The sequence below is a fragment of the Vidua macroura genome, chromosome 2, assembly GCF_024509145.1.
Source record: "Vidua macroura isolate BioBank_ID:100142 chromosome 2, ASM2450914v1, whole genome shotgun sequence".
In the NCBI taxonomy this organism is placed as follows: domain Eukaryota; kingdom Metazoa; phylum Chordata; class Aves; order Passeriformes; family Viduidae; genus Vidua; species Vidua macroura.
The window spans coordinates 48,968,953-48,994,500 of NC_071572.1; the positions used below are offsets into that span (position 1 = coordinate 48,968,953).

Sequence of the window (25,548 nt, forward strand, 5' to 3'; positions counted from 1 at the left end):
TATAATTAAAACAGTGACTGGAGAGTTCATATAATTGTTAACATCTAGTAGGATGAAATGGAGTGGAAGTGCAGAATACAATAAAATGAGTAACGCGCATTCTAGAGGATCCAGCTTTTCCTGCTTCATACAAAAGTGAACTTTCCATAGGACAAGGAGTATTTCTGCTATCTGGGAAAAAGCCAGACACATTAGCAACAGCTTACATAATCTTATATAATGTATTCCATACAATTTAGTAAGGAATTTCTTTCATAGCTTAATTAGCAGAGGCCACTTAGAGGGCACAAGTTTATTATATTTACAGATGTTTTCTCTTGTTGCAGTTTAAATTAACCTTGTTAGTTGATATTCATTCAAATTACAGTTAATTTGCCAAGATATCTGATATGGTCTTGGTATTTAATACAGTACTATCTTAATCCTCACATAGATTTATGCAAAACTGTGTTTTCCTTTAATTTTCATTAATTAAATCAGATTTATTCCACAGCATGTGCTGGGTTTAATTCCTCAAATATCTGAAAAAATACTAGAAACAAAAAAGGGTGGCAAATTTAGCTAGTTGCAGCCAGAAGCAGCTTAGATGCTTTGTCGCGTGGACTCATTTTGTGCAACATTAAAGAATAATGTGCTTTGGGTATCAGCATCTGCCCAAAACTCTGTATATACTAAGTTTGTGTATACTAACATTAAACATTTCAGAAATTAAATTGCTGTTACTAAAACTTCTGGAGCTGGCAGCAATGGAAGTGCCACTAGTAGCAAATGTCTTATGGAGCTGTGATAACAAAACTGTTATCAAATAGCAAATATATCTCACTGTGGTGACAAGATAATTCTTGATCGTCTGGATCAGCACAGAAGCCTTTGAGACTTACCTGGAACCTTGCAAGTAAAATAGCATTTTGAAATTAAAGTTAATGCTGTGTAATCGGCAAGAGTTTCTAAATCAATATTGCATTTAGCAAAACATTGTTCACTTATGGATTGCTGAATTGGAAATTAAGGAAATGCAAACTTGAAAACTGAAAAGACTGTTTAAATCCCAAGGGCTCAGAATATAATATGGAATTCAATGTTCATACCTTTATCTTTGGGAGACGAATCAATCATGGTGTTTAAAAAATAATCATGTTGCACAACACAGTCTTGAAAAGCATGAACTTGGAAAGATCAGTCTTCCAGCTGGAGTGCAATCAGCCTCCAGACACCCTTGTACAGTTTAGAAGGGACTTTAATGGCTGTATTCCACATACTGTAATTTAAAATGGAAAGAAAAATCACTGTGATGTAAATGAGGAAATTGATCAAGAATGATTGAATGGGAAAGGTGTTTAATAGAAAAGTCTTTTAAACAAAGATAAAGATGTGAAAAGGAAGTTAAATGAGGACAAGAAAAGGCTGTCTGCTCCAGTAGCACAAGGGTATGTTAGCAGGAGATGCTGGAAAAGATTAGATAAATCAGATCACCAATTTTTTTAAAAAAGCATGTGGTTTTCAGTGTTTTCCCATATGGGTTTGTCAGTAATGTGGGTGAGCAGGTTGCTTCTGTAACTAAGCATGTATATATTCTAGATTTAGCATCCAGAATGATTTAAGAAAAAAAGAACATCAGGGAGATGTACACAGAGATGCTGAAAAACAGTTTTAAATTCAACTCTCTTAAGTTAGACATGCAATTGTGTCCAACCTGCAGAGGCTGTTCTTAGTCTCCACAAAATCCTGTACAAATCTCTTTCCTCCTTTCCTTACGCTTCACCGAAGGGTGCAACGACTGGAACGAGTTCACTGAGATCAGACGCCTTGCTAAGGCTGCCCAAAGCGGCAACCAACCAGATAACCGAACTGCAACTTCAGGGCAGTCAAATTACTATTTCTGATGTCAGAAAGGTTTTGTGAAGCGCTTTAAAACGTGGCACTGAACTCGTAGACGCAGGCAGCTTCTTCAGCGTGTGCGCCCCTCGGGCTGTGCAAGGGGGGTTCTTTAGGCGGGAGAATCCCGTACCCAGCTACTGGGAGTGAGCCTCGGACAGGACAGAGGGTGCCCTCTTCTTCCCAACTGTCCTCCAGCAATGCCCATACCTCTTGTAACAACCCTCATGAAAAATTGTTTCAAAGCCCGAAAAGTCTGCTTCTTTAGGCTGCCAAATCAGCCTGGTACAAGACAAGGGAGAGGTCGCAGGGCATTCCGCCTGGTCGTTACCGAGGTTGGGAGCCCTTCGGCCGGGGGGGACTCCTGACAGCGGTGATGGGAGGCTCCGCGGGGCCGGCGGGCGGAGGGCTGGGCCGGGCTGCGCTGGGGGCGGAGGACGCGGGTGGGGTCTGGCTGTGACTGATGGGCCAGATGCGGTTGAATGTTTTAGAAAAGGGGGGGCCTGCGCCACCGGCACGACTTTGGCCACAGGGTCGGTGTGCGGCTGACGGACACCGGGCTCTGCCGCCGGCGCCCGTCCCTGCCGCCTACGCGAGCGGAGCGCCCATCGCTGGCGAGCGGCGGCAGCTGGGCCCGGGCGGGGACACGCAGCCGGGGCGCGGAGCGCGGCGACAGCCAGCGGAGCGCGTTTGCCTTGCCTGGCCGGCGGGCGGGGAGGATCGGCTCGGCTCCGCTCGGCGAGGTGAGCGGGAGACGAGCGGGGCGACGCCGAGCAGTCCGGCCGGAGGGGCTGCTGGCTACGGCCGCCACCGCGCAGCTTTTAGTCCCGGCGCTGCTCTGCCGGCTGAGCCGCCTGCAGCGCCAGCACCGCCCGGGGACAGGCAGCGCCCCGGCCCCGGCCCCGGGGCAGCGAGCGGCGGGGCGCAGCGTCCCCACAGCTGACGCCCTGTCCTCTCTCTCCGCGCAGGTCGGCGCTGACGGCGGCGGGGGCAATCTGCCGTGCCGCACAGCCATGCCTGCCCTCCTCCTCCTGCTGCTGCTCCTCAACTACCGCGCTGCCGCCGAGGACGACGGCTCCTTGCTCCGGCCGGGCCCGGGCAGGCAGAGCGCGGCCGCCGCATCCCCGACGGCCGCGACCCCCGCGCTGCGCGGCGCCGAGCACAACGCGTCCCGCCCGGCCGCGCTGCCCAAGGGCGCGGGGGCGGCCGGAGGGCGGCCGCGCTCCGCCTCTCCCCCAATGTGCACGGGGCAGACGGAGATCAAGGAGACTTTCAAGTACATCAATACGGTCGTGTCCTGCCTGGTCTTCGTCCTGGGCATCATCGGCAATTCCACGCTGCTGCGGATCATCTACAAGAACAAGTGCATGAGGAACGGCCCCAACATTCTCATCGCCAGCTTGGCCTTGGGCGACCTGCTCCACATCATTATCGACATCCCCATCAATGTCTACAAGGTGAGGAGGGGCCGGGGATGGATTCGGGAGCGGGGGCGGGGGTGCGGCGGTCACCCCTCGGTGCTCCTTGCCGGTCCCCGCAGATGCCCGTCCCCGCCGCGGGGAAACGCGTCCCTTCCTGGCTGGGAGACACCCGTGGACTTCACCTCACAACAAAACCCTGCCGGAGGGTGGTATTCTGGTCAGATGTGGTCGCAGATGTCACCTTCTCTGTGCCTCAGTCCCATCCCTCTGAGCGTTCCAGGCTGGGAATGGGGCAGAACGGAGGTGGCCAAGCTCTGAAAATCACCTGGAAGCAGGTGCTGTCGCAGGGATAAAGGAAGTTAATGCAATAGATAAATGTTCAGTGGGCTGGTCGAGGAATGGAGGTGAGTCACAGAAGACCCTCTCCTGTGGGTACCACTTGGTCCCTTGTGCTCAGCTGCGGCAAGCTTGGTCATTATACTTTACATGGGTCTGTACAGTCCCTTTTGGCGTGGGGGCTTTTCTAGGAGGAGCCAAGATCGTTCAGTTAAGCAGTTTTATACATCTCTTGGTTGGGAGGCACGATGCTTTCCTGAGCTGTGAACCCTTTCACCCTTTGCTAGTGTTGCAGCTTGGGCAGCATAAAAGGGAATGAGCCACACCTGCACCTCTCACACCTTCAGTAGTCTGTGCTTTGACTTGATAAGACTTGCCATGGAGGGGAGACAACCCCTGTCTTCTCTACCCAGCTTGTGCAATCCATTTGTCCTAAGGAATTAACTGGGCAGTTGAATCCAGCCTCTAGTTGTAATCTAGCACTCTTTGAAGGTGCTGGAATATTATACTGGAAATAATTCAGCTCCTTCTGCTTTGAAAGTTTGCAGTCTGGATCCCTGAGCACCTATCAGCAGCTTCATAAAGTGAACAGAAGAGTCTTTATCTATCATCTTCTTTTCACTTTGTATACATGATTGTAAACTAGGGGTTGTTACTTGTACTTTTAGAAAGCCATGTTGAAGGGACAGATTTTGAATCCATAATAATTATCCCAGAAGCTGCTGAGATGAGAGAATCTTCTCTCTTTATCCTTTTAAAGTATTTAAGTATTACAAAGCAGGGAATGTCATCACTGTGTTAAATTCATGATCCAGTTAATTTGGATTACATGATTGTTCTCAGATTTGAAGTTTCAGTGGTTTTTATACTATACACTCTCTTAATTCTTGTGAGAGGAGTGTACTCTTTTGAATGAAGGTGGAATTTAGAAAACAAAATAACTGCTTTAAAAATGTGGTTTTGTAAAAAAATATATTGAACAAAAAGATTCTGTTCATCTGTTCTCAGAAAAATCAAAAAGATTAAATCAATAACAGTTGTTCAGTATGAGACTTTGCGATGTCAGTGATAATTTCAAAATTAATGTTAATGTGTGGTAATATACCTCAGTTCTTACTCTCGATTGAATGTCACCAGGCGTATCATTATGAGCAGGTTGGAGCAGGAGGAATAAAGGGTCAGACTACTAACCAATAAATATTGCACCAGCTGTGAGTCTAGGATTTTTATTGTGCTACTGATAATGCTAGGAGCTATGCAATAGCTCTCAGGTGCTAAATGTCCCTCACTGCTAATCATCTTACTGAAGAACCCATACTCACTTTATATTATCCCTTATAATAATGAGTGAAATATTTGCAATTTTAAGACAGAATTTTTTAATAAAGGCAAGTTTAAAAAGAAAAGGAAAAAACAGCTATTAGATGCTATATTTATTTAATCAAATTTTGAGGGCAGTCTGAGTTGATAACTTTTTATCAACTGTACATCCCATTTCATTCCAGAGCAACAGGGAGAATACATACAGTAATGCAATAAAAAGACTGGTTTTGATCACTCAGCAGTACGAGAAGCAAAGGCTCCCTCAGTAAATCAAGTATACTTAGCATTGTAACTTGCAGTTTGAAACAATTTAAGACTGCATGAAACAGATCCAGATTCAGCATTTGCTGCCACATCATCAGTGAGGCAGCTGCATGAAACTGTGAGAGAATTTCTCATTTTAATAAAATGCCAGCAGTTCTTTCTTCAACACTTGCCCTAGAAAGTGGGAAAGTGTCTGTGAATGATTTCCAGATAGACCTGTAGGAGACAATTCAAATGCTGCACTAGAAGAAGCTTTTTATTAGGTATTAAAAGGGATAACTGCAAAATATGTCCCCTGAGACTGTTTAAGTGAATACATAAGTAGCTGAAAAAGTGCACAAATGAAAATTGACATCTCCTAAACCAAGGGTATCTAAAGAAAAATAGGTGTTAGCTGGATAGGGAGGCAAATGCAATCCAATGCATAAGATGCTAATTAGTCCATTACATTCCTAAATTTGAATATCATGCAATATGTTCACTAGAAAATGGAAAATATCAGAATATGTCACACAGTCAGGAAACTAGCTATGAAATGAGGGCTGGCTTGAATGGCATTCAGTTCCAGCATGTAGAACCTGGCAGACCTTTTTGGCTTTCTGGGTCCTGGTCTGGCTTTGCCTGGATGTTTGAGCTGTAGAATGGGAAGCAGAGGAAAGTCTGAGACAGTCATTCTGCAGTATGTAATGTTTTGGCAATGTAGAAACTTTGCAAAATCACTACTAATTGGATGTGCAGGTGATGCTATGCTGCTCCACTGAACAGAATAAGTCCTTGTTAATTTGAGGCTGCAAACAACAATTAAGGAGCAGGATGGAGTAGGTGGTCAGTGAGCTTTTTGTGTCCTTCTCTGCACTTAAACTTTGGAAGCTAAGACAGTGGCAGCTTGTGCATCTGACAATACAAGTCTGCAGTTCTAGACAGATTATGCTGACTTTCACAAGTAAATAAAGTTGTTAAGTTCCATGTCTAAGACACCAAAACATCAGGACTCGAAATTCTAAACTTACACTAGCTTTGCCTCTCATAGGCTTAAAAAGCCATAACCACATCACATACTAACATGCTTTCTCTTCTGATACACAAACAACATCTCTCTCTCTTATTTTGTAATATTTGTTCCTGTATATGAAATCAAACTTATTGTCATATCCCAGTGGACTTTTAACAAGAGGAGCAATCGAGGCTCTGCACATTATTGTGGGGTGTTCTGAACTCTTTGACTACCAAGAAATGTCTGAAGAAGAAAATCTACCTGGCAATATTGTCATAGGTTCCTTTTTCTCAGAGCACAATGGAAGAGTGGAGAAAAAATTCAAGGGAAGGAAAAAAATCTAGTCTTTATCCAAGCCACTAATCAAGGTCCAGAGTCAGCTTTGTAGGCACTGATTTATTTTCATTAACTTTATTTAGGGATTGCATAAAAATTCTGGTTAGCATAATATGGCATTATCAAGCACTGGAAATACGAGAAAGACTAGATTAGGCACTCTATATACCATGTAGATACAAATTGGCTCCTTTTTGAATCCAGGTATTCTCTGAAAAAGGCACTGAAGATTTCTGTAGAAATTTATTTGTAATGAACTTACTCTTGTAATACAAGTACTGTAGGGCATGCATTATGATAAAGCCAGCCTTTTTCTAACTTTCTAATCAAAGTGCTTCTCTTTAGAAAGGATTCTCACTCTTCCATATTAGAACTCTTGGTTGCTGGTTCTTCTGATGTTAAAGGTAGTGGCCATTTTATTGGAAGAAATGCATTATTTCCTTTCTTCCAAGATCTGAACCACTTACTTGAGGTCTTGCAAAGTTCATCTCAGAATTTCTTACAGGAAGTTTATTGATTTCTGACCGTATTAAGCCAGAAGTCTGTTTTGCTTAAGAACCTTTTATGGTGAACAAGTGCAGGTTATAGGCACTTAAAGATCTGAATTGTCCAGTGGAGGAACCTGTCTGGACTCTGCAGGCAGTGGCGGGGAGGGGTAACTTTATTCTGTATTTAGATGGGAACAGTCGATTCTGAAGTCAGGTATATGGAGTAGTGGAAATGTCTGAATGCTGATAAAAGTACACATACGTAGTTTCCATGGTAGATCTAAAAACTGAAGTTAGATGATGCTAGTAATTCAATTTGTAAATTGAAAATAGTTTTTTTCATATGTATACATTGTATATACAGTCACATGTATAAAAGATACATGTGACAACTTTCAAAGCAAGTTTTGACCTGTTTTGGCTTCTTCTCCCCTGTATTTATGCATCCCAATCTGACAGCAGCATGGCTTTCTAAGTGGTTACTTTTGATGCAGTCTTTCCAATGGAGTTGTGAAATTGCAGATATTTTTTAGTTCAACAGCACATTACGAGGTTTCTGTCATTTTCAAGATGACTCTATAAAATTACTTTATCTTATTTTTTTTTTACTAAGTTTCAAGCAGGAGTATGAAAATTGCTCCTACAAGGAAATAAAATAATTGCATGGCTCATATTAACATTTTACACAGTTTATTAGATAGATCAGTAAAACAATCCAGGCTATGCTTGAAAGCAGAAAATACATTTTCTTGTCTGTAGGGGAGATCCTCACCTGACATAAGTATTGCTAAATAGTAATAAGTTTGTAATGTTGTCTGATTTATCATTTATCCTTGACCATAATTTTAATTTCCTGGGCAAATTTTCTGTTTTGAAAAATTCTTGTTCATGTAAAATATCTGTGTGTCCCTGTGTCAAAAAAAAAAAAAAAAAAAAAAACACCAAAAAAAAAAAAAACCAAAAAAACAAACAAACAAAAAAAAGAACAACAAAACAAACAAACAAAAAAAAAAACCAAAAAAAACCCACCAAACAACAAAACCAAACAAACAAACAACAAAAACACACAAAAAAAAAAACCCCACCAAAAAAACTCAGGTGAAAATCTACCAGTCATTTCAGAGATACATTGAAAAACTGTTGTGTGTGAATTATGTCTAGAGCTGCATGTCTGTTTTCTCTTGTGCCTGCTGTTTATAATGATGAAAATCAAGTCCAGTGTCCTGCAAATGAGGCTTGCTGTGAACGCACACCTTGGCAGAAGCGTGAATTCCTGCTCTGCATTTCCCATGTGCATTCACTGCTTGGGACTGGAACACTGGTGGCAATATTCACACGTTTTGCTGCTTCTTCCTGCCCCACTGCAGCCCGTGAGCTGCTGTGGGCTGGAGCCAGGTATCAGCCTTCTGCCTGGGGACCACAGCAGCTGAGCCCTAGAGCTGCACATCGTGCTCACAGCCTGGCTCATTCCAGCAGCAGATTGAGAACATCTCTCAGTTCTTGCACAACTAAGAGAAAGCAGAGTAGGAATTGTGATTCACAGGTGTCTGTGAGTCACATCATCTCTTGGGGCTTCTTTCATAGCTCTGCAGCTTGTACATCAGTTTAGGCTCAGATCTGTCTGGTCTGAGAAAGCATTGGCTAGGCGTGCATCAGATGTATTGGTTCTTTTAAGTATGCTTTCACTTTATTCATTGCAATGTTTTCCCTTTCCTTTTGATCTATTTCATCTTAAACACGTCTCTGCTGCTCAGCAATTAAAACTTTGCCTCTGTAAAATAAGTGACTGTAAAACATTGGAAAGGTCACTCGGAATACAGCCAGTGGTAGACGGCTCTTGGCATCTTACTTATGAAAACACAACATTATTTTTCTCTTTGCTGCCACTTGGCAGCATCTCCTCTCATGGCTCCAAGTCATTTGTAAAATGATAATCTTTTTACAGCTACTCTATTGTGACTCCTAAGAGAATAATTTTAGTCATACAAAATTTCAATAGGCTACATCTGTATTTCACTAAGAATTATCATTGTCCATGAAGGTGATGCTCCCAAATACTTTACATTGGATCTTCACTGTACTTCAAAGCCGTATTTGAAGGGGATAGCAATACAGAGAACAAACAGAAACATCAAGGAAACATAGTTCAGCAATCAAAACATTCTTTTGGTTTTTTCCTTTTACTTTCTTAATGTTTTCAGGCTTTTGGTGTAAAGCCTGTATCATTAACCACTTGCAGTGGTGGAGAAACCATGATAGAGAAACTTGTGACTCATGCATTAAAATGCTCAAATTTCACAATACATCAGCTGCAAGACATAAAGCACATGTTTTTGCAATCCAGTGCAGACAGCTGCATGTCCATTCTGCCCTGATATAAGCTGGCTGAATGAAAGTAATGTTTTTATGTTATGATAAACCGAAGCTAATGCACCCTCTCAGTAAATTGCATTCAGTCATGTGCCACACCTCTATAATCCCAAACTGGAGCTGGCTCAAATCCAGTCAGTTTGGAGCACAGGTGTGACTGTCTGCACCTAAATGATAAGTATTAGTTCAGCAAAATCTACAACAATTGGCTGAACTGGTGTGATTTTAGAGGAGAGAGACAGGCTCTACATACCAGCTAGATGTAAATAAAAGTTTTCAACAGATCCTACCAATAGAGATTTGACCGAAGTCCTGCATTTCAGTTACAAAGAAAAGAATATTTTACTTCAAAGTGCTTTTTTTTTAATAAGTTCTCCCTAGTCTAGTATATACTCATGTACAATGTACAGTAGGTACCATAAATAAGTATACAATGTACTTACTACCCAGTCCTTGATTTCTATGGCAAATAGATGTGAAAGGCTGGAGGTTCACTGCCTGATTGATATAAATCAATATAGGTGTCATTCAGTTCTGTAGGGTGTAAATTTAGAATACATTTGATTATTCACATTACAGTTTTAATAGTAGATTGTTACTGTCAACCCCTTACAGAAATTCAGAAGTCATTCCAGGGAGAGGCTTTATTGAAAATACTTTAATTGCAGACTGTGTTATTTTCCTACATCATATAAGCAAAAGATACTGTATGGTTATTACAACCTCATCCCTTCTTCCTCTGCTTTATTACTTTCCATAAAATTCTTGAGAAACGTAAATCCTTAGAATTTATTTCTCTGCTTCATTTCTGCAGAGGCATTATATTTATTGTCTTACTTAAGTAGATCATTGAAAAAATAGAAAGCTGAGCCATGTTGCAGTTTGTCTACTACTATTCTTTTAAAGATTCCATTACGACACAGAGCTAAAGCAGGTATTTGGAGGTATTCTGGTATCTGAAAATACTGGTGGCCACTTCATAGAGATTCCCAAAAGCCCACCATCATGAAATGTTCTTAACTTCCTTTTTGTTCAAATAAAATTATATTTAAATTATATCAGGACTCTTCAAAAAACTCTCATGGGCCTTGTAAGTGTTTACCCTTAGATGGACATGTATGTTTGCATAAGGACTTTGCTGAACCAAACCAGTGTGAACAGGCAACTCTGTGGCTACCTTCAATTACAGAATCGTGGAATAGTTAAGGTTGGCAAAGATCTCTTAAGATCAAGTCCAGCCATCAACCTTGCCACCACTGTGCTCATCCCTAGACCATGTCCCCAAGAGCCACATGTACATCTTTTTTTGAACTCTTCCCTGAGCAGCCTGTTCCAATGCCTGACAGGCCTTTCAGTGAAATTTTTTTCTAACACCCAATCTAAACCTTCCCTGGGGCAACTTGAAGCCATTTCCTCTTGTCCTGTTGTTTCTTACACGCAGAAGAGACCAGCCCCCACTTTATTACAGCCTCCTTTCAGGCAGCGGTAGAGAACAAGGTCTCTTCTTCTCCAGACTAAATAATCCCAGCTCCCTCAGCTGCTCCTCATGCAACTTATTATCCAGACCCTTCACCAGCTTTGTTGCCCTTCTCTGAACAGAGTCCAGCACCTCAACCTCAATGTCTTTCTTGTAGTGAGGGGCCCAGAACTGGACACAGCACTTGAGGTGTGGCCTCAGCAGTGCCAAATACAGGGACAGTCACTGCCCTGGTCCTTCTCATACAGGCCAGGATGCCATTGGCCTTCTTGGCTACCTGGGCACACTGATGGCTCATGTTCAGCCAGGTGTTACTAGCACTCCCAGGTCCTTTTCTCACAGATCTTTACAGCCACTTCCCCACCACTCTTCCTGCCTGTAGCACTGCATGGGGCTGTTGTGACCCAAGTCTTGTTGAACCTCATAAGCTTGGCCTTGGCCCATCAATCCAGCCTGTCCAGAACCCTCCGTAGAAACTTTGTAGCCTTTCTGGTTCCCAGAAACATCCACACAGTCTGATGAGGTATTCTTCCGTTCTTACAGCCCTCTTAAATGAGTTGTTTGAAGAGACTCAAGCCAAGGGAAAGATTTTCCAGTGTTTTTTGATTAGTCCTCATTCTTCCTTCTCCTTTTGTATTCTGTAGCCCTGTATTTGCAACAGATTCCAAAGACCTCATTTGAAGAAAGGTATGAAAAACAGAGATGGGTTTAGATAATCTAACTAATTACAGAAACTCCGAAAGTTTACTCTTCTATATAACTGTTGCGTCTATTTCTTGGCACAACCCTTGTTGTGGAGAATGAGAATGTTGTTTTAATGAAAACTGGAAGATTTGGCTCTGCTCTGGTGTATTTGACCATCAAAGAAGCTCACAGCAGAGTTCAAAGAATAAACATTGCTAAACTGAGGCTACAGATGTTTGTCTGTTCACATAATCAGCTGTAAGTAAGGTGCTTTCTGTGTCCAGTAAATCTTTTCCCCTAAATCAGATAAAAGATAAAATGTGCAGCTGGGGATGTGACAAGATTTCCATTAAAGTGTATGATTCAAAGTGCAAGTGAGCCATCCTGAAACGCATTGTGCTATTTTCTCTATTTCTTAGTACTTAAAATTTGCTGAATGTGCAGATAGTATTTTTGGTATTATTATAGAGAATGTTGGTGAATTGTTCAATGAAGACCATTAGTGAGGGATTCATCTGATGTTTTTACCTGCTGCAAAACATTTAGATCAAACTATCTGCCTGTGCTCCTGGAATGTCCAGTGGGCCCTTTCATTTGTTCTCAGATGGTCAGCTAAAAACTGTGGCGTGTATGTTTCTTGCCAGTGTTGCCTGACCTTTCCGCTGATGGAGCCTAGACACTAAGCTTCAAATAAACTCCACCCCAGATATGCACCTGCTGGCTTTGTCCCTGTTCTGATCAGCCTCAAGTAATTTTCTGTATTTCTGACCAAGGGTGTGTTATTTGGGATGTGTAAGAAAAGCAGTGAACACTCAAGGCAAATAATGACAATTCAAAGATGTGGAGGATGCTCACCTGCTCTGTCATTTTTTTCCCTAACTTGTTTCCCATAAACAAGTTAGAAGCAAAAGGAGTGGACTTTGCAGAGCTTTAAGAGGCAGGACTAAGACTTAAGTGATACCCTTATCCCACCAGAGTGTGACTACACTGCTACTGTCTAGTTTTTAGGACACAAACCTCAGGGACTCCCTCATGAAAAGGTTCTTCTTGACTAAGTTTTGAATAGAATCATAAAATGGTTTGACTCAAACTTTAGAGGTTGTCTAGTTCCTACCTCCATGGCATGGCATGGGCAGGGACGCCTTTCAGTGGCCCAGGTTGCTCAATGCCCTGTCCAACCCAGCTTTGAACACTTCCGGAGGTCAGGCATTCACAATATCTCAGTTTAAAGACATTTCCTCTTTGTTCTATGACTAAACGCCCCTAAAAAGTCCCACCCCAGCCTTCTTTCAGGCCCCCTTTAGTACTGAAAAGTTGCTACAAGGCCTCCCTGGCGAATTCTCTTCTCCAGACTGAACAAACCCCATTCAGCCTGTCTTCACAGGACAAGACCTGGTGGAAAAGGAAAACAGGCAAGACAGAACTCCATGTTTCAGCACTGGGAAGGACTTTTTTTAAAATAATTGTTGTTTTCTTTTCACAGCTACTTGCAGAGGACTGGCCCTTTGGTGTTGAAATGTGCAAATTAGTGCCCTTCATTCAAAAGGCCTCAGTGGGCATCACAGTGCTGAGTTTGTGTGCCCTCAGTATAGACAGGTGAGACCCATTTTTCATTGAAGTCGCTAATTTGTTTCCTATATGGCCATTGGCTCAAATTCACCTTTCCACTCAGCTGATACAATGCAAATAGGATTTAATAATAATAGCCAGTTAAACTGGGTGAGTTTTCTTGTATTTTGAATTTGTAAATGTGTGCTGTTGCTTCAGGTACCGAGCAGTCGCTTCTTGGAGTCGCATTAAAGGAATTGGAGTGCCAAAGTGGACTGCTGTGGAAATTGTCCTCATCTGGGTCATATCAGTGATACTGGCTGTTCCAGAAGCTATTGCATTTGACATGATTACGATGGAGTACAGAGGAAGGTATCTTAGAATCTGCTTGCTTCACCCCACACAGAAAACATCCTTTATGATGGTAAGTCACTAACATCGATAAAATCTCTAGGCGAGTTCCTTGGATCTTCACGGTGTTGTGTGGATTGTAATGTGCACAGGTGTATGTGACATGTAGGTGAATATAATGTTCAAATGAAATACTGACATTTCTGAAGCATACTGGTTCAAAGAAGAGCATTCAGAAATCTTTGACTTTTTGTGGGCTTTGAACATACTGCTGTTTTGTCCAGTTTTCTCACTTCTAATGTACACCTTACAGAAATGCTTTTCAGGACAGGCTGACCAATTAGTTACAGCACACTTAGCAAAATGCACAGCATTTAATTCCTAACCATGTTTTTGCTTTGCTTTTTTCTTTACAGTTTTACAAGCAAGCTAAAGACTGGTGGCTGTTCAGCTTTTACTTCTGTTTGCCACTGGCTATCACAGCATGTTTTTATACTCTCATGACTTGTGAGATGTTACGAAAGAAAAGTGGGATGCAGATTGCTTTAAATGACCACTTAAAACAGGTAAAAATTTATCCCTGGCCACTCTGTAACTGTAGACAGGCTAACTAATCACTTTATTGATTTTCCTGCCATATCATTCTGTTCTTGTATGACTTCAGGATTAGAAGCAAAGTGAACTTTCCTAGCAGTGGTGCTGCTGAACTCATATACATTTGTATATATCAGAGCCCTCAGGAACATAAGATTTTAACTGAAAATCAAAAATTTGTTTCATTCTTGTTTGGTTTTAATGTTTCAGGTTTTATAGGTTTTATTTCTTTGCTATAATGAGAGTTGGCTATTTTGTAATGAAAACTGAAGTCATGCACTAGTCTAGAAGGTGGTGCTATTAAACTGTTAATTATTTTGAAAAAAATTCTTGCTGAAATCCAGTGAGGTTAACAGTATATGTTAGCAGAACATATTCTAGCAGACATTCCAAGGCACTAGTGCCCCAGACACAAACATCACTAGAATTAAACTATGATTGCTCTCTAATGTGTATTTCTGCTCCTTTCCTCTTACCTGGTTAGAGCTGTAATTGGAATCTCTTGGGGCATCTAAAATAAGATGTGAGATCAAAGTACAAGGAAATGCAATAGAAAACAAGCTGGTATTTGAAAGTGATCGGGGAGACAAATATGTTTTAAATTTTAATTTAAATTATTGCTTAAATTAATGTTTTCGTGACCTCGATTTTTCATGTTATTACTCATACTTCTTGAAATAAGAGACATATCGAATCAGTGCAAGACTGTTGTACATCTAAAACAATAGAAAAGATGAAGCACATATTCCAAGAAAATAATCTATTTGATGCTTTCCTAACTCCTATTGTGATAGGCTTTTTAATCTTGTTTATTAAACATTTGAATATTAGAAGACAACAACAATTCAGAGGGAGAGAGAGGAACTGTAACACTGTTTTGTCCAATTTTCTTTCTCAGAGACGCGAGGTGGCCAAAACTGTGTTCTGTCTGGTACTTGTTTTTGCCTTGTGTTGGCTCCCACTTCACTTAAGCAGAATCTTGAAACTCACTATTTATGATCAGAAGGACCCCAACAGATGTGAACTTCTAAGGTGAGAATGCAAAAATAAAATGTCTGTATATTGTGGGCATTCTCCATAGGAATGTTTGGATTTCCTATTGAACTAGCTTACTCTGTATGTCCAGAGTTGAACACTGCTTCTTCATGTCAGACCCTCTGGTTTCACTCCAATAGCAGAGAAAGAAAATTGTGAGGAATTCCCCTTCTTTTCCCCATCTTCCTCCTGATCCTTTTTGGGACTGTTCTTCTGTCATGTGGTGTTATGAGAATAAAAAGGGGATTTCTGTCCCTGTTTTCCATTTCAACAGAGCAGCTAGGATTCAATTTGTGCAAAATGACCTTTTGAACCTCTTCGTCCAAAAGTTAAGATAGTTGGATCTCCTGAAATTATTTTTATGAGAATGGTCTTGTGATTCAGACTTTATTGTTGAGTATAACTGTTACCCACACAAGTTAATCCTGTTGATTTAAGCCCCATTACTATTACATTTAATAGCTAGTCTTGATTAGTGAAACCGAGTCCAATTTCCATACTTGTAAACCTCTACTAAGCCTTTTCAACGCAAATGAGAAGTGTCTCACTTTAATTTCCACACAGCTTTTTTCTTGTGATGGACTATATCGGTATTAACATGGCTTCACTGAACTCCTGCATCAATCCAATAGCTCTGTATTTGGTGAGCAAAAGATTCCAAAACTGCTTTAAGGTAAGTTGCTGCTAGGAGTTGCTCCTCTGGTTAAAAGATGATGTTAGTAGTAAAATTCATTGCTTAACATGCACAAAGTGTCATTAAATTCTACTTTAAGTTTTAATTGGGTTATGGTAAGTGTTCTCTCCCTCTCCTGCTGAAGTTCCGTAGGAAGGAACTAAGGTTTGATGGGAGCAAAAAGAGAAAGCAAAAGAGCAGAGTGTACCATAAACCCTCTGGGGACCATGCTAATCAGTGCTACATCACTTCCTAACTGAAGCTGGCACCCAGCTACTTCCAGAGCACTGACGAAGCAGACTCAGACTGTGCTGCAGAGATTCATGTAGGCATATCCTCTGCATCCTGATAGGGATGAGCCTGGGCTCCCTCATCCTGACTGAGCACTTTGATTAGTCATCTGAGGCAGAGGGTGCAAATCTGTACTTGTCCCTTTGCAGCACCAACATTTTATGAGACAGATCTGTTTGTAGTCCTGGCTTGGTCTGAGTGAATAGAACTGGGCACTAATTCTCCACACAGGATTTTGGGCTCTGGATTGCATGTGGCTGGCAGCCCATAAGTCCTTCAGCTTTCATGTCTGCTTGGAAAATACGAAGAGTTGGGCTTTTTTTGTGAACCCTTACTATCTTTATACACTGTATTGGAGTCCTTGCATTGCCTATGGCAAATTGTTAGATTTTTCTTTTCTTCCTAAGCATTTAACCACTGGCCACAGCTAGGGTTATAGCCTGGCTGTTTAAATTCCTTACTAGCAAGATGGAAACATCTTTCAGTCAGTAGCCAGTCAGCTCTACATCTAGTAGTGTTAATGTATTTCCCACATAATTGTGACAGCACAGGTTGCAGAGGTTTTAGTGTTGGTCTTGTCTTCCCTGTCTATGCTGCTGGCTCCATGAAAGAGTCACTGGAGCTGAAAGCAAGTAAGAGATCTCTGGCATCCTGAGCATGGAAGTAAGTGTGAGGAAGGCACTTCCAGCAACCAAAGGCCAGACAGGACCATGAGAAAAAGGTCTGCAGTACATCTAGTAAATGTATGAATTGTATGTAGGATTTGACCCTTCTTTTTTTTTTTCTTTTTTTTTTTTTTGACTTCTTTTTTTTTCCACCTGAGAACAATGAGCTAAATAGCAGCATCTTGCTTAGAAAGCATAGATAAGAATACTTTTTTTTTTTTCCCACCAAGAGAGATTATCAGAGAAAGGACAAGGAGTCATAATTTTATTTTCAGATGCATTTAGAATTGCAGACCAGATTTGAAGGGGTATGTGTGTGGTGGCTGTTACTGTATATAACTACTCAGTATAACTCTTCCTGTATTCCAGCAGTAAGGTTGCTGATGAAGCCATTTAAGCAGCTCAGAGTTGAACCCCATTTCTGTGTTTTATGCTCTAACCCCAGAGCAGCAGCTTGCACATTTGCCATTTCCTACTCTACCCCTGAGAAAGGGCAGCTTTTCAGTGCGTTTTGCCACATGTGCAAAAACAGAGTGATGTAAAATGTTTATTTCTTTTATTTTAACAGTCATGCTTGTGTTGCTGGTGCCAATCCAAAGATCTGTTGTCCCTGGAGGAAAGGCAGTCCTGTTTAAAGTTCAAAGCTAATGATCACGGATATGATAATTTTCGCTCCAGTAACAAGTACAGCTCTTCATAAAACAAGCATAAAAGGTATATTCTCTTACATTAATGCTGGTGCCTTTTTAAGTAAAAGTGGCAATTACTTTTAACAAGGTGGCAACATCCAGAAAAATCTAGTTTTGTATTTGCACAAAAGAAAGAACATTAAAAAAATTGCCTTAAAACTCTGTCACATTGAAAATCATGGACATTTATGAAATCATCATTTATGGAACATGAAGAGAAGCATAGAAAGAACAAGTCATTGTTAGCACTTGAATACTTCTGAATCAGCACTTCCAAATGATCCCCACTTCCTGTACATTAAGTTTGTATTCTCTGTAACACTTGTAGGAACTGAAGTCACAGTAATTATTAAGCAGCATAATATCAAGTTAATTGGATCAAAGCCATTATTATATATAGCTCAATGTATTGTCTTTTATAAAGCAAATTAACCACCATCACTGCTGTGAATTTTTTTAAATAAAACATGAAATACTTTGTACTAGAAGTCTAAATATTTAAAATTAGAATTTTTATCAGGTATATTATAGAGGTAGCCACTGAAAATATTAAAGGATGCAGTAAATACAAAGGTGCATTTTACTTTGATGATTGTTTTTTACCTATAATTGTCAGAAGGAACCTCCCAAGGGCTCTATAAATTCCTTTCTGTAGCCACTGTGTGTCTTAGTGCATTTGCCAGCACTTTGGGTATGAGTATTTGTGTCTACTGATAGCAAAGGAGAGAAAAACACACCAGAAGCAAAAAATTACCACTAGCAGAAACATATGGACAACGGCTATTATTTCAGCTATTTTTAGTTGAAAACAAATGGATAGTATCCTGTGTAAAAAGTGGGCATTCCAGAGCCTGATGGCTCTTTACTGGAGATACTTTTGTGACAATTTAAAACTGTTTTACAATCCAAATACTGTCTTGGGGCAAAATTTTTTAGAAATAATGGGTGAAAAAAAAATGTAACCAAGGTAAAAAGAGATCATTTGGACTTCTATCTTCATTTAGATTTAAATCTTCATAAAGAAAATAATTCATGAACTGTACTTCTAGAGAAGCGTACTATGTAGCATGCTTATCTTCATACTGTTTTAAAATATATTCTACTTCTGTAGTTCCATATTTTTGGGCATAAGATGTGTGATTAGTTTCTGCTTCTGTAAATAGTAGTGAAAAGTAATTAATTGTAAAGTATTAAGATATGGGCAGGACCCTGCAAGCACAGAAAAAGATAAAGGTGCCTGTAGTAAACATGATGTGTGTTGCCAGGAGCAATGCATGTTTTGTACGTACATGACAGGTCATTCTTTGACTTTGCATTTCCTATTAATTTGTTACAGATGTCCCCAAAGACTTATTAACATATTTTGTGCACTAAGGCATGAATTTATCAAGAAAAAATTTCATATAACATGCTTTTATAAAACACATGTTTTCAATAGGCTTGGTATTTTATTATAATAAAATTATTTATCAAAACTCAGGATTTTTTTTTTTTTAATTTTAAATTTCCAGATATCACATGTAAGGATTTTTATATTTTTTCCAGTCTTGATTAACTTCATATTTTTTACTGAAGTGCCTCAAAGGTGCTCAGGATGAAAACAGCTTCCATTAAAATGTTCAGCTGATGTTACCTTAGATGGGTTTCTGACTTTAGGTAGCTACAGCTACCTTGCAGACAGCTAAAAACAGGGTGCTGAGCCCCATTCCTGGTGTTGCCCGCAGCAAAAGCTGGTAAGTGAATGCTTGTATAATCAAGCTGAGGAGGATCCCTGCACATGCATTTGGGCATGGGCATTTGTGTGTTTGTATGAGTGTACGTGCAAGCGTTGTGTGGTGTGTACCATAAGGTCGCTGTTGCCATCTTGCTGCAGCACATCCACTCAGATGCTATAATGCTGAACTTTTATACATATAAATCTATTTTAGGTTTCCTTTTTTACATTTTTACCTTAATTTTCATGGTAACTTTCTCACAGTAAGCCATGAATATCACTTCATGTCACCCTACCTGCATCTATTTCTGTGAAATGCGTTTCATCTGTTAAGGATGGATAATAAGTGAAATCTTAGATTTGATACTGATCAGTGTTATTTTCATCAAGTTATATCATTACAATATTGTACATGTATATTTTTGGGTTTTTTTATATAAAATATAGCTGTTGTATTGGCAACTGTGTAAAATACTTTTCATTTTTTCCTGGACTAATTGTTTGTTAAGTCCTGCTAAGTCAGATACATAGGTTTTGCAAATAAAGACCATATATACTGCCCCCTTTTTGGGTTCATATATAACTAATAGTACACTCTTAATCATTTTTTCAGTATTATTCAAAGCAGTATTTTTATTGAAGCTTTCATTTCCTGTAATAAAAAATTTCAAAACTTCTGTCCTTATACAGCTCTAAGATTAAATAATAAAATACTCCACACAGGTGTTTTCTGAAATCCTCAGTGCAGGTTTGTTCCTCCATTCACTGAAATCAGTAAACATTTAACCATTCAATTCAGTTTGAGCAGAATTAGGGCCCAACATAGCTCTTTAAAAAACCTATCCGACATTTGCCATTTTGAATGAAAAAAGAGAAAAAGCTAAATACTTTTTAAAGGAGTGAAAGAAAGAGGGTGAAATCAGCTTGTGGGGTAAGACATCCAGTCCAATGCTCTCTAATCCTCAGACGGGGTCACAGGTAGCAGGACAATTGCACAGAGACACAGGCATCTTTATAGGAGTTCGATGTGCTTGCCCAGAGCAGTGTCACAGAGTAAGAGTCATCTGTCCCAGTGGTCTGAAGAGTTCACATGGCTCAAGGTAGAAAAAACAACTTGTAAGAAACTACATCACAACTCTGTGTTTTGGCTTTCAGATAGCTGTTAAATTTTAGTTCCCAGCTGCTCTGAATTCTGCCTAAACTGAACTGAAACACTGGTACCTCAGAGAATCAAATGCAAAAGTTGATGGTTGTGGAGCATCTCCTGTGAGCTGTGACATTTCAGTGTCCCAAACAGCTCTTAATCAAGACACAGCTGGCTTAGCAAGAGAAAGTTGTATGTACTGAAATAATGTTTAAAGGATTTTTAAAAATTGTTCTGTATAGCTGTGTAAAATAATTCTATATTTCATTTTCTGTGATCACTTAAAATAGCAACTTCTGTAGATCAAACAGTGTAAACATTCTAAATTACCAATAAAATATTTGTAATTTTGATTCTTTACAAAAAGGCGTCTTTTTTTCTCCTAGGGGGTCCCATTTAATTGTTAAACAGTGACAGTGATGTAAAAGAAGTAAGCAATCCTAATCTAAATATCAAAGCTTTGGGTGGGATGGTTTTATACAGCTGCTTGAAAATTGGAGAGGGTTCAGACTTGCATATGCATTGCAAAATTGTCTGATGTTTATTGGAACAATCATGCCTATCTTTGCTCTGCTTGTTTTTGCTCAGAATGTCAGTCGCAATCTGTTCTCTACACACCCTTATATAGTCACAAATTCTCGTGTGTTTGAAACATCACAAATAAAAGGCAAGAAGCTTTTAGTTTGTTAATTTAGAAGTTTATGCACTCAATGCTGGAATATGCCACATGAATACCATCATCCCTTTGCATGCTGACAGTATAATTTTGTGTGTATTTTAATTTCCCTTTTCTTGAGGAAGTGGGAAACTGTATCAGACTAAATATGCTGTAACTGGTCAAATACATAACTTTATTTGCTTGTGGTATCTGTACGTCCCAAAATGTGTTTGATGCTACTGCTGCTTTGTTCCAAATAGTTCATTTTCCTTCTGTTTATTTGGCGGCCTAGACATAGATTTGTCTTTTTTCATGGTCCCAGGACCTTTAGCACATAGTTTCAAGTTTCCTGTACCTGGAACAGAAGCACCTGTGGAGATGAGATCCCTTGTAAGTAAATGTTCTACTTAGTATCTCTCATGGCCTCTTCACTTCCTTTCCCTTTACCTTGTGCTCTGGTCCAGGGTCTTCATCAGCCACTCATTATGAGGAAGCACTTTTTGTGCATTTTTTTTAAGATCCTACAGCCTTCTACAGGTAGGCCACAACTGCAGCTTGTTGTCAGTTTTCTAAACATGCCAGAACTTTCCCAGCAATGTGCATGTACAGGTATCTTACATTCTTCAAATACTGGCTTACTCTGACCACTCTTGAGAAGGGCAGATTTGGCACTCTGGTGTTGGTGGAGCAGGATGGTCCAGCTGGTAACCTGTGGCTGGGTCTGGTCCACAGAGTGGTTCACATTTTATTGCGCTGTCCTGTAGCCTGCTGCTCTGACCACCACGTTCTTGTATTCTGCTCAAGAAGGCAACAGAATTCTCCATGTACATGATGTGCTCTTGGGTTCAAGTTTCTAAGCCAAGTTGCTGAACACTTCAGAAGACCAAGGCAAACCAAAGGACTTAAAAGTGCTGTCAATAAATAAAACCATGACATCTCTTTGGTCTTGTCAGTCCTCCTATGTACTGTCATTTAGCAATGCAGGCAGTGAAAAGGTACCATGCACCCCTCCCCTTCTCTTACTATCAGTAAGAAAAATCTACCATAATGAAAAGTAAAACCTTCAGAAATTACTGTTTTACCTTAGTGATCAGTATCCTCAACCTTTGTGACAATCCTAAATCATTGTGACAATCCAAGGATGTCCTGATTGTGGGAGGTAGTATATGGAAGGAATTTTAAGGTACAATGTGGCAAGTAGCCAGACACATCAATATCTATATGATACCCATCAGTAGATATCTTCAACTTCAGTGTTGCTATAAAACTTTGCATCTTGCGTAGCCACCCTAGAGGAGCACTTTGGAAAAAAGTGGGAGTCAAATCCTGAAACCCAGTAAAACCTGAAAAGACACACTGGTGAGGAATTAGGGTAACCAGACCTTCCGTAGAAATTATGTCCTCCAGAAGTTACTTCTACTTTTTTTGCTCTTGGGTGAGCAGTATGAGGGGAAGCATTTGTTGCCCTTTTACCTTTTCATGATCTTCATTTCCCAAAATTTGTGTGAGTAGCTCATACACCAGATTACCCTGAAGAAACAGATCGATGGTGAAACCAAGGGAGTCAGACAATGGCTCTCATTTGAAGCTATCAGGGAAAAGAATAATGACAAATCCCCAGAAAATTCACATCTTCCCCAGATAAATGGGTCCAACACATGCAGCTTTTGCAGGAGCAGGAGAGAAATATGCCAAGTTAACAAAACCAAAACTGATGGATTTGATAAGTATTAGTTGGAGCTGCAAGTGAAATGGCAAAGCAATTCAAGCAAACTGGAATTTTTTTTCTTAACTAAACTGTAACAAGCATCATAATTGCTAACAGGTGTTCACAGGACGAGTGGATTTTGCCAAAGATACAGGAAGCTTCTTCCTGGAAAGCACCTATAGCAGGTAGCACATTCTACAGATTTGGCCCCACTGGTCTCGGGGAACTAGCGTAGATAGAGCATGAAAGGTGCATATCTGCTGTAGTCAAATACTCAACACATGTAGTAACCAGGTGCATACACTTTTGTACATAGATAAGAGTACATCGATAAGAATACATATGTATTTATATATTTATACCTATACATATCTAAATCAAATATATTTTATATTATTTAATATAAATTGGGTAGTATACAGAATACTTTTCATTAGTTTTATCTGAAAAAGTTTTCAATGAAATAAAGAATTTTTAAAAAACCATATCACTGAACAAAATATGGCCCACCGTCTTTAAAAAAAAACACAAAGACACCACTTTAAATGTATTTTATCACTTTAATCTCATATTTTGAATTTTAAAGGGTTTTTAATATATTTGGAGACAGTCTTACATTAGTTCATGCCATAATATGAGTAATGTAGGCTATGTATGTCACTCATGCAAACTATGAATATCTGCCTAAGCGCTGGACTTGTCTATTGCATTTTTAAACTTTGTGTTCATTAGCATGAATAATAAAGACTGCTGAGCACTGCTGCAAATATTTTTATTGTTTTCTGATGTGGATATCAGTTTATATTAATAAAAGTTTGAAATGCTGACAAATCGTGCACTACTCACACTGAATGGCTAAATTATGAAATGTAATGAAAATATGTATAAACATTTAGTAAGTGGTATTCATAAATTCCAAAGAGAATTGGTTAGGAATATTTTTATAATTTTGTCTTTTTAATAATTTATAATTTAAATAATTAATAGCATCAAATTCTGTCACTTTTTTAGCCATTGAATGACAACAGAAAATATACTTTTCCAAAAAATTCAGAATTTTATCTTTTTATAGGAGATGGAAACAGATTGTGAAATGACCCATGACATTAATGCTCTTCATTGAGCACCTCCACATAGCTTATAAAGATACTTCCTATCAGACTAACTACTAAAATTCTCGTTAAGTTTGTTTACCCAAATTTCATGTTAAAGTACAAATAGACAAGGAATAGTGCAAGCTTCTTGATATTTGCAACTCATTTAGAATCTTGAAAGTGTTTGATCTTTAAAACAGTGTTCATACTGAAGTTGAGATACATCACTTACAAATATCTTCAGAGGAAGAACAATATGTCACACATAGGTAAGGCCATTTAATATTTGTTTACATTTGCACTCAGTTTATGCAAGAATTCAACAAATTATTTTTAGTTGACTGAAAAAGAATAAATTGATATTGTAATAATGTGCAAGTCAAATGCCTTTAAATTACTTTATTAACATAACCATGCATATATGCATTTTTACTTCTGTGTGTGTGTAAATACCTATGTAAATATACATAAATTACATAAGATAATGGTCACAATACAAAAGACGCTGAAAAAACTAGAGAAGGTATAGCTGGGGGTAAAAATACCAGAAATACATAGCATGTGTGATTTGCTGAGACTTCTACCGTGCTTTTGCCTGAACTGAAGAGCTTACAGCTTTCAGCTAGAAGTAACCAAATTTTCCAACTCTTCAAAGTTTGACCATCCTTACTCCGGTCTTCCCAATGAATTGCAAAACCTGAAGTAGAATGGCATTTCATGGCACTCTTACAACAGAGCAGAAATGCCAGCCATGGTATCTTGGCCAAATTCCAAATTAAATAATTACAGTCTGTTTCCTCTGTTCCTCTCGCTTCCTGCCAATTGCAGTGTGGGTTAGCAGAGCATCCTGCCCCACTCTTTGGTTTCACACTCTGCATGGAGACATCTGCTCTGTCATGTGCTGGAGGTGACCACATTTCCATGCTAGAAAGTGAGAGTCTCCCAAATCTGTTGACAATTTGTAGAGTATTTGGGAGTGTTTCAGAATGAAAAGTGAAATTTAAATGTAAAATCAGAGTTTCTTTAAGCATATGTTGACTCAAAGTTAAGTGTATCTAAATCACCCCTTTTTTACTGACTTTGTTAAGTTTTATAAACATGTCTTGAAAGGCTTTTAGAACTTTTTGTGTCATTTATTTGTATACTTGGAGAGATTTATTATGATCTGGAATTTGTTAAATAGTGCTCAAATATTTGAAAAGGCATTAAGGATGTCTACAAGGCTGAGTGTAGAAAGCCATGAGCTGCAGAGATCAGTGTTCTCCAAGCTCAGACTTGAAGCAGTTGCAGTTCTTCCAAAGCAAACCAGACTAACTTCTATTCAAATCAGATCTTAGGTAGACTGAGCTAGTGTCAGTCTGCTGTCATGCAGGTGGATCCTAAGTGAGGGTTAACAACTTAAGTAGGCAAGACTAAGTGTTTGAACCACTAGACTGTACAAGTATAATGAGTTCATCATAATTTATTGCCTGTATTAAAAAAAAAAAAAAAAAAAAAGAGTTGCTTGCTTATATTCAGAAATTTCATAGACTGGTTTGGGTTCGAAGGATACAGTAGTAGGCAGGAGCAGCAACTACTAGACCTGGTTGCTCAAAGCCCGATCCAACCTGGCCTGGAATTCTTTGAGGGATGGGACATCCACAACTTCTCTCAGCAAACTGTTCCAGTACCTCACCACCTTCACTGTAAAGGAATTTCTTCCTAATATCCGGTCTAAACCTGTAGTTTCAGTTTAAAGCTGTACCCTCTGCTTCTATCACTATGTCCCCTTGTAAATAATACCTCTCTGGGGCCTCTCCAGTATATTTGATTGTAT

The 25,548-nt window shown here is 39.6% G+C and overlaps 1 protein-coding gene across 1 annotated transcript; it reads left to right on the forward strand.

Moving 5' to 3' along the window:
- Positions 1-2,388: 2,388 nt before the first annotated feature.
- EDNRB (endothelin receptor type B) lies at positions 2,389-20,625 on the forward strand. The gene is made up of 8 exons (XM_053971352.1): positions 2,389-2,618; positions 2,844-3,332; positions 13,052-13,164; positions 13,336-13,540; positions 13,884-14,033; positions 14,960-15,093; positions 15,661-15,769; positions 17,294-20,625. The coding sequence occupies exons 2-8, from the start codon at positions 2,889-2,891 to the stop codon at positions 17,423-17,425; spliced, it is 1,287 nt and encodes a 428-aa protein (XP_053827327.1). The 5' UTR covers positions 2,389-2,618; positions 2,844-2,888; the 3' UTR covers positions 17,426-20,625.
- Positions 20,626-25,548: the final 4,923 nt, after the last annotated feature.

Bases quoted from the DNA above. Each gene is read 5' to 3' on its own strand.
- EDNRB (XM_053971352.1), top strand. From the start codon at position 2,889: ATGCCTGCCCTCCTCCTCCTGCTGCTGCTCCTCAACTACCGCGCTGCC. The intron at 13,541-13,883 runs GTAAGTCACTAA...TTTTCTTTACAG, and splicing joins AGAAAACATCCTTTATGATG to TTTTACAAGCAAGCTAAAGA. The intron at 15,770-17,293 runs GTAAGTTGCTGC...TTATTTTAACAG, and splicing joins GATTCCAAAACTGCTTTAAG to TCATGCTTGTGTTGCTGGTG.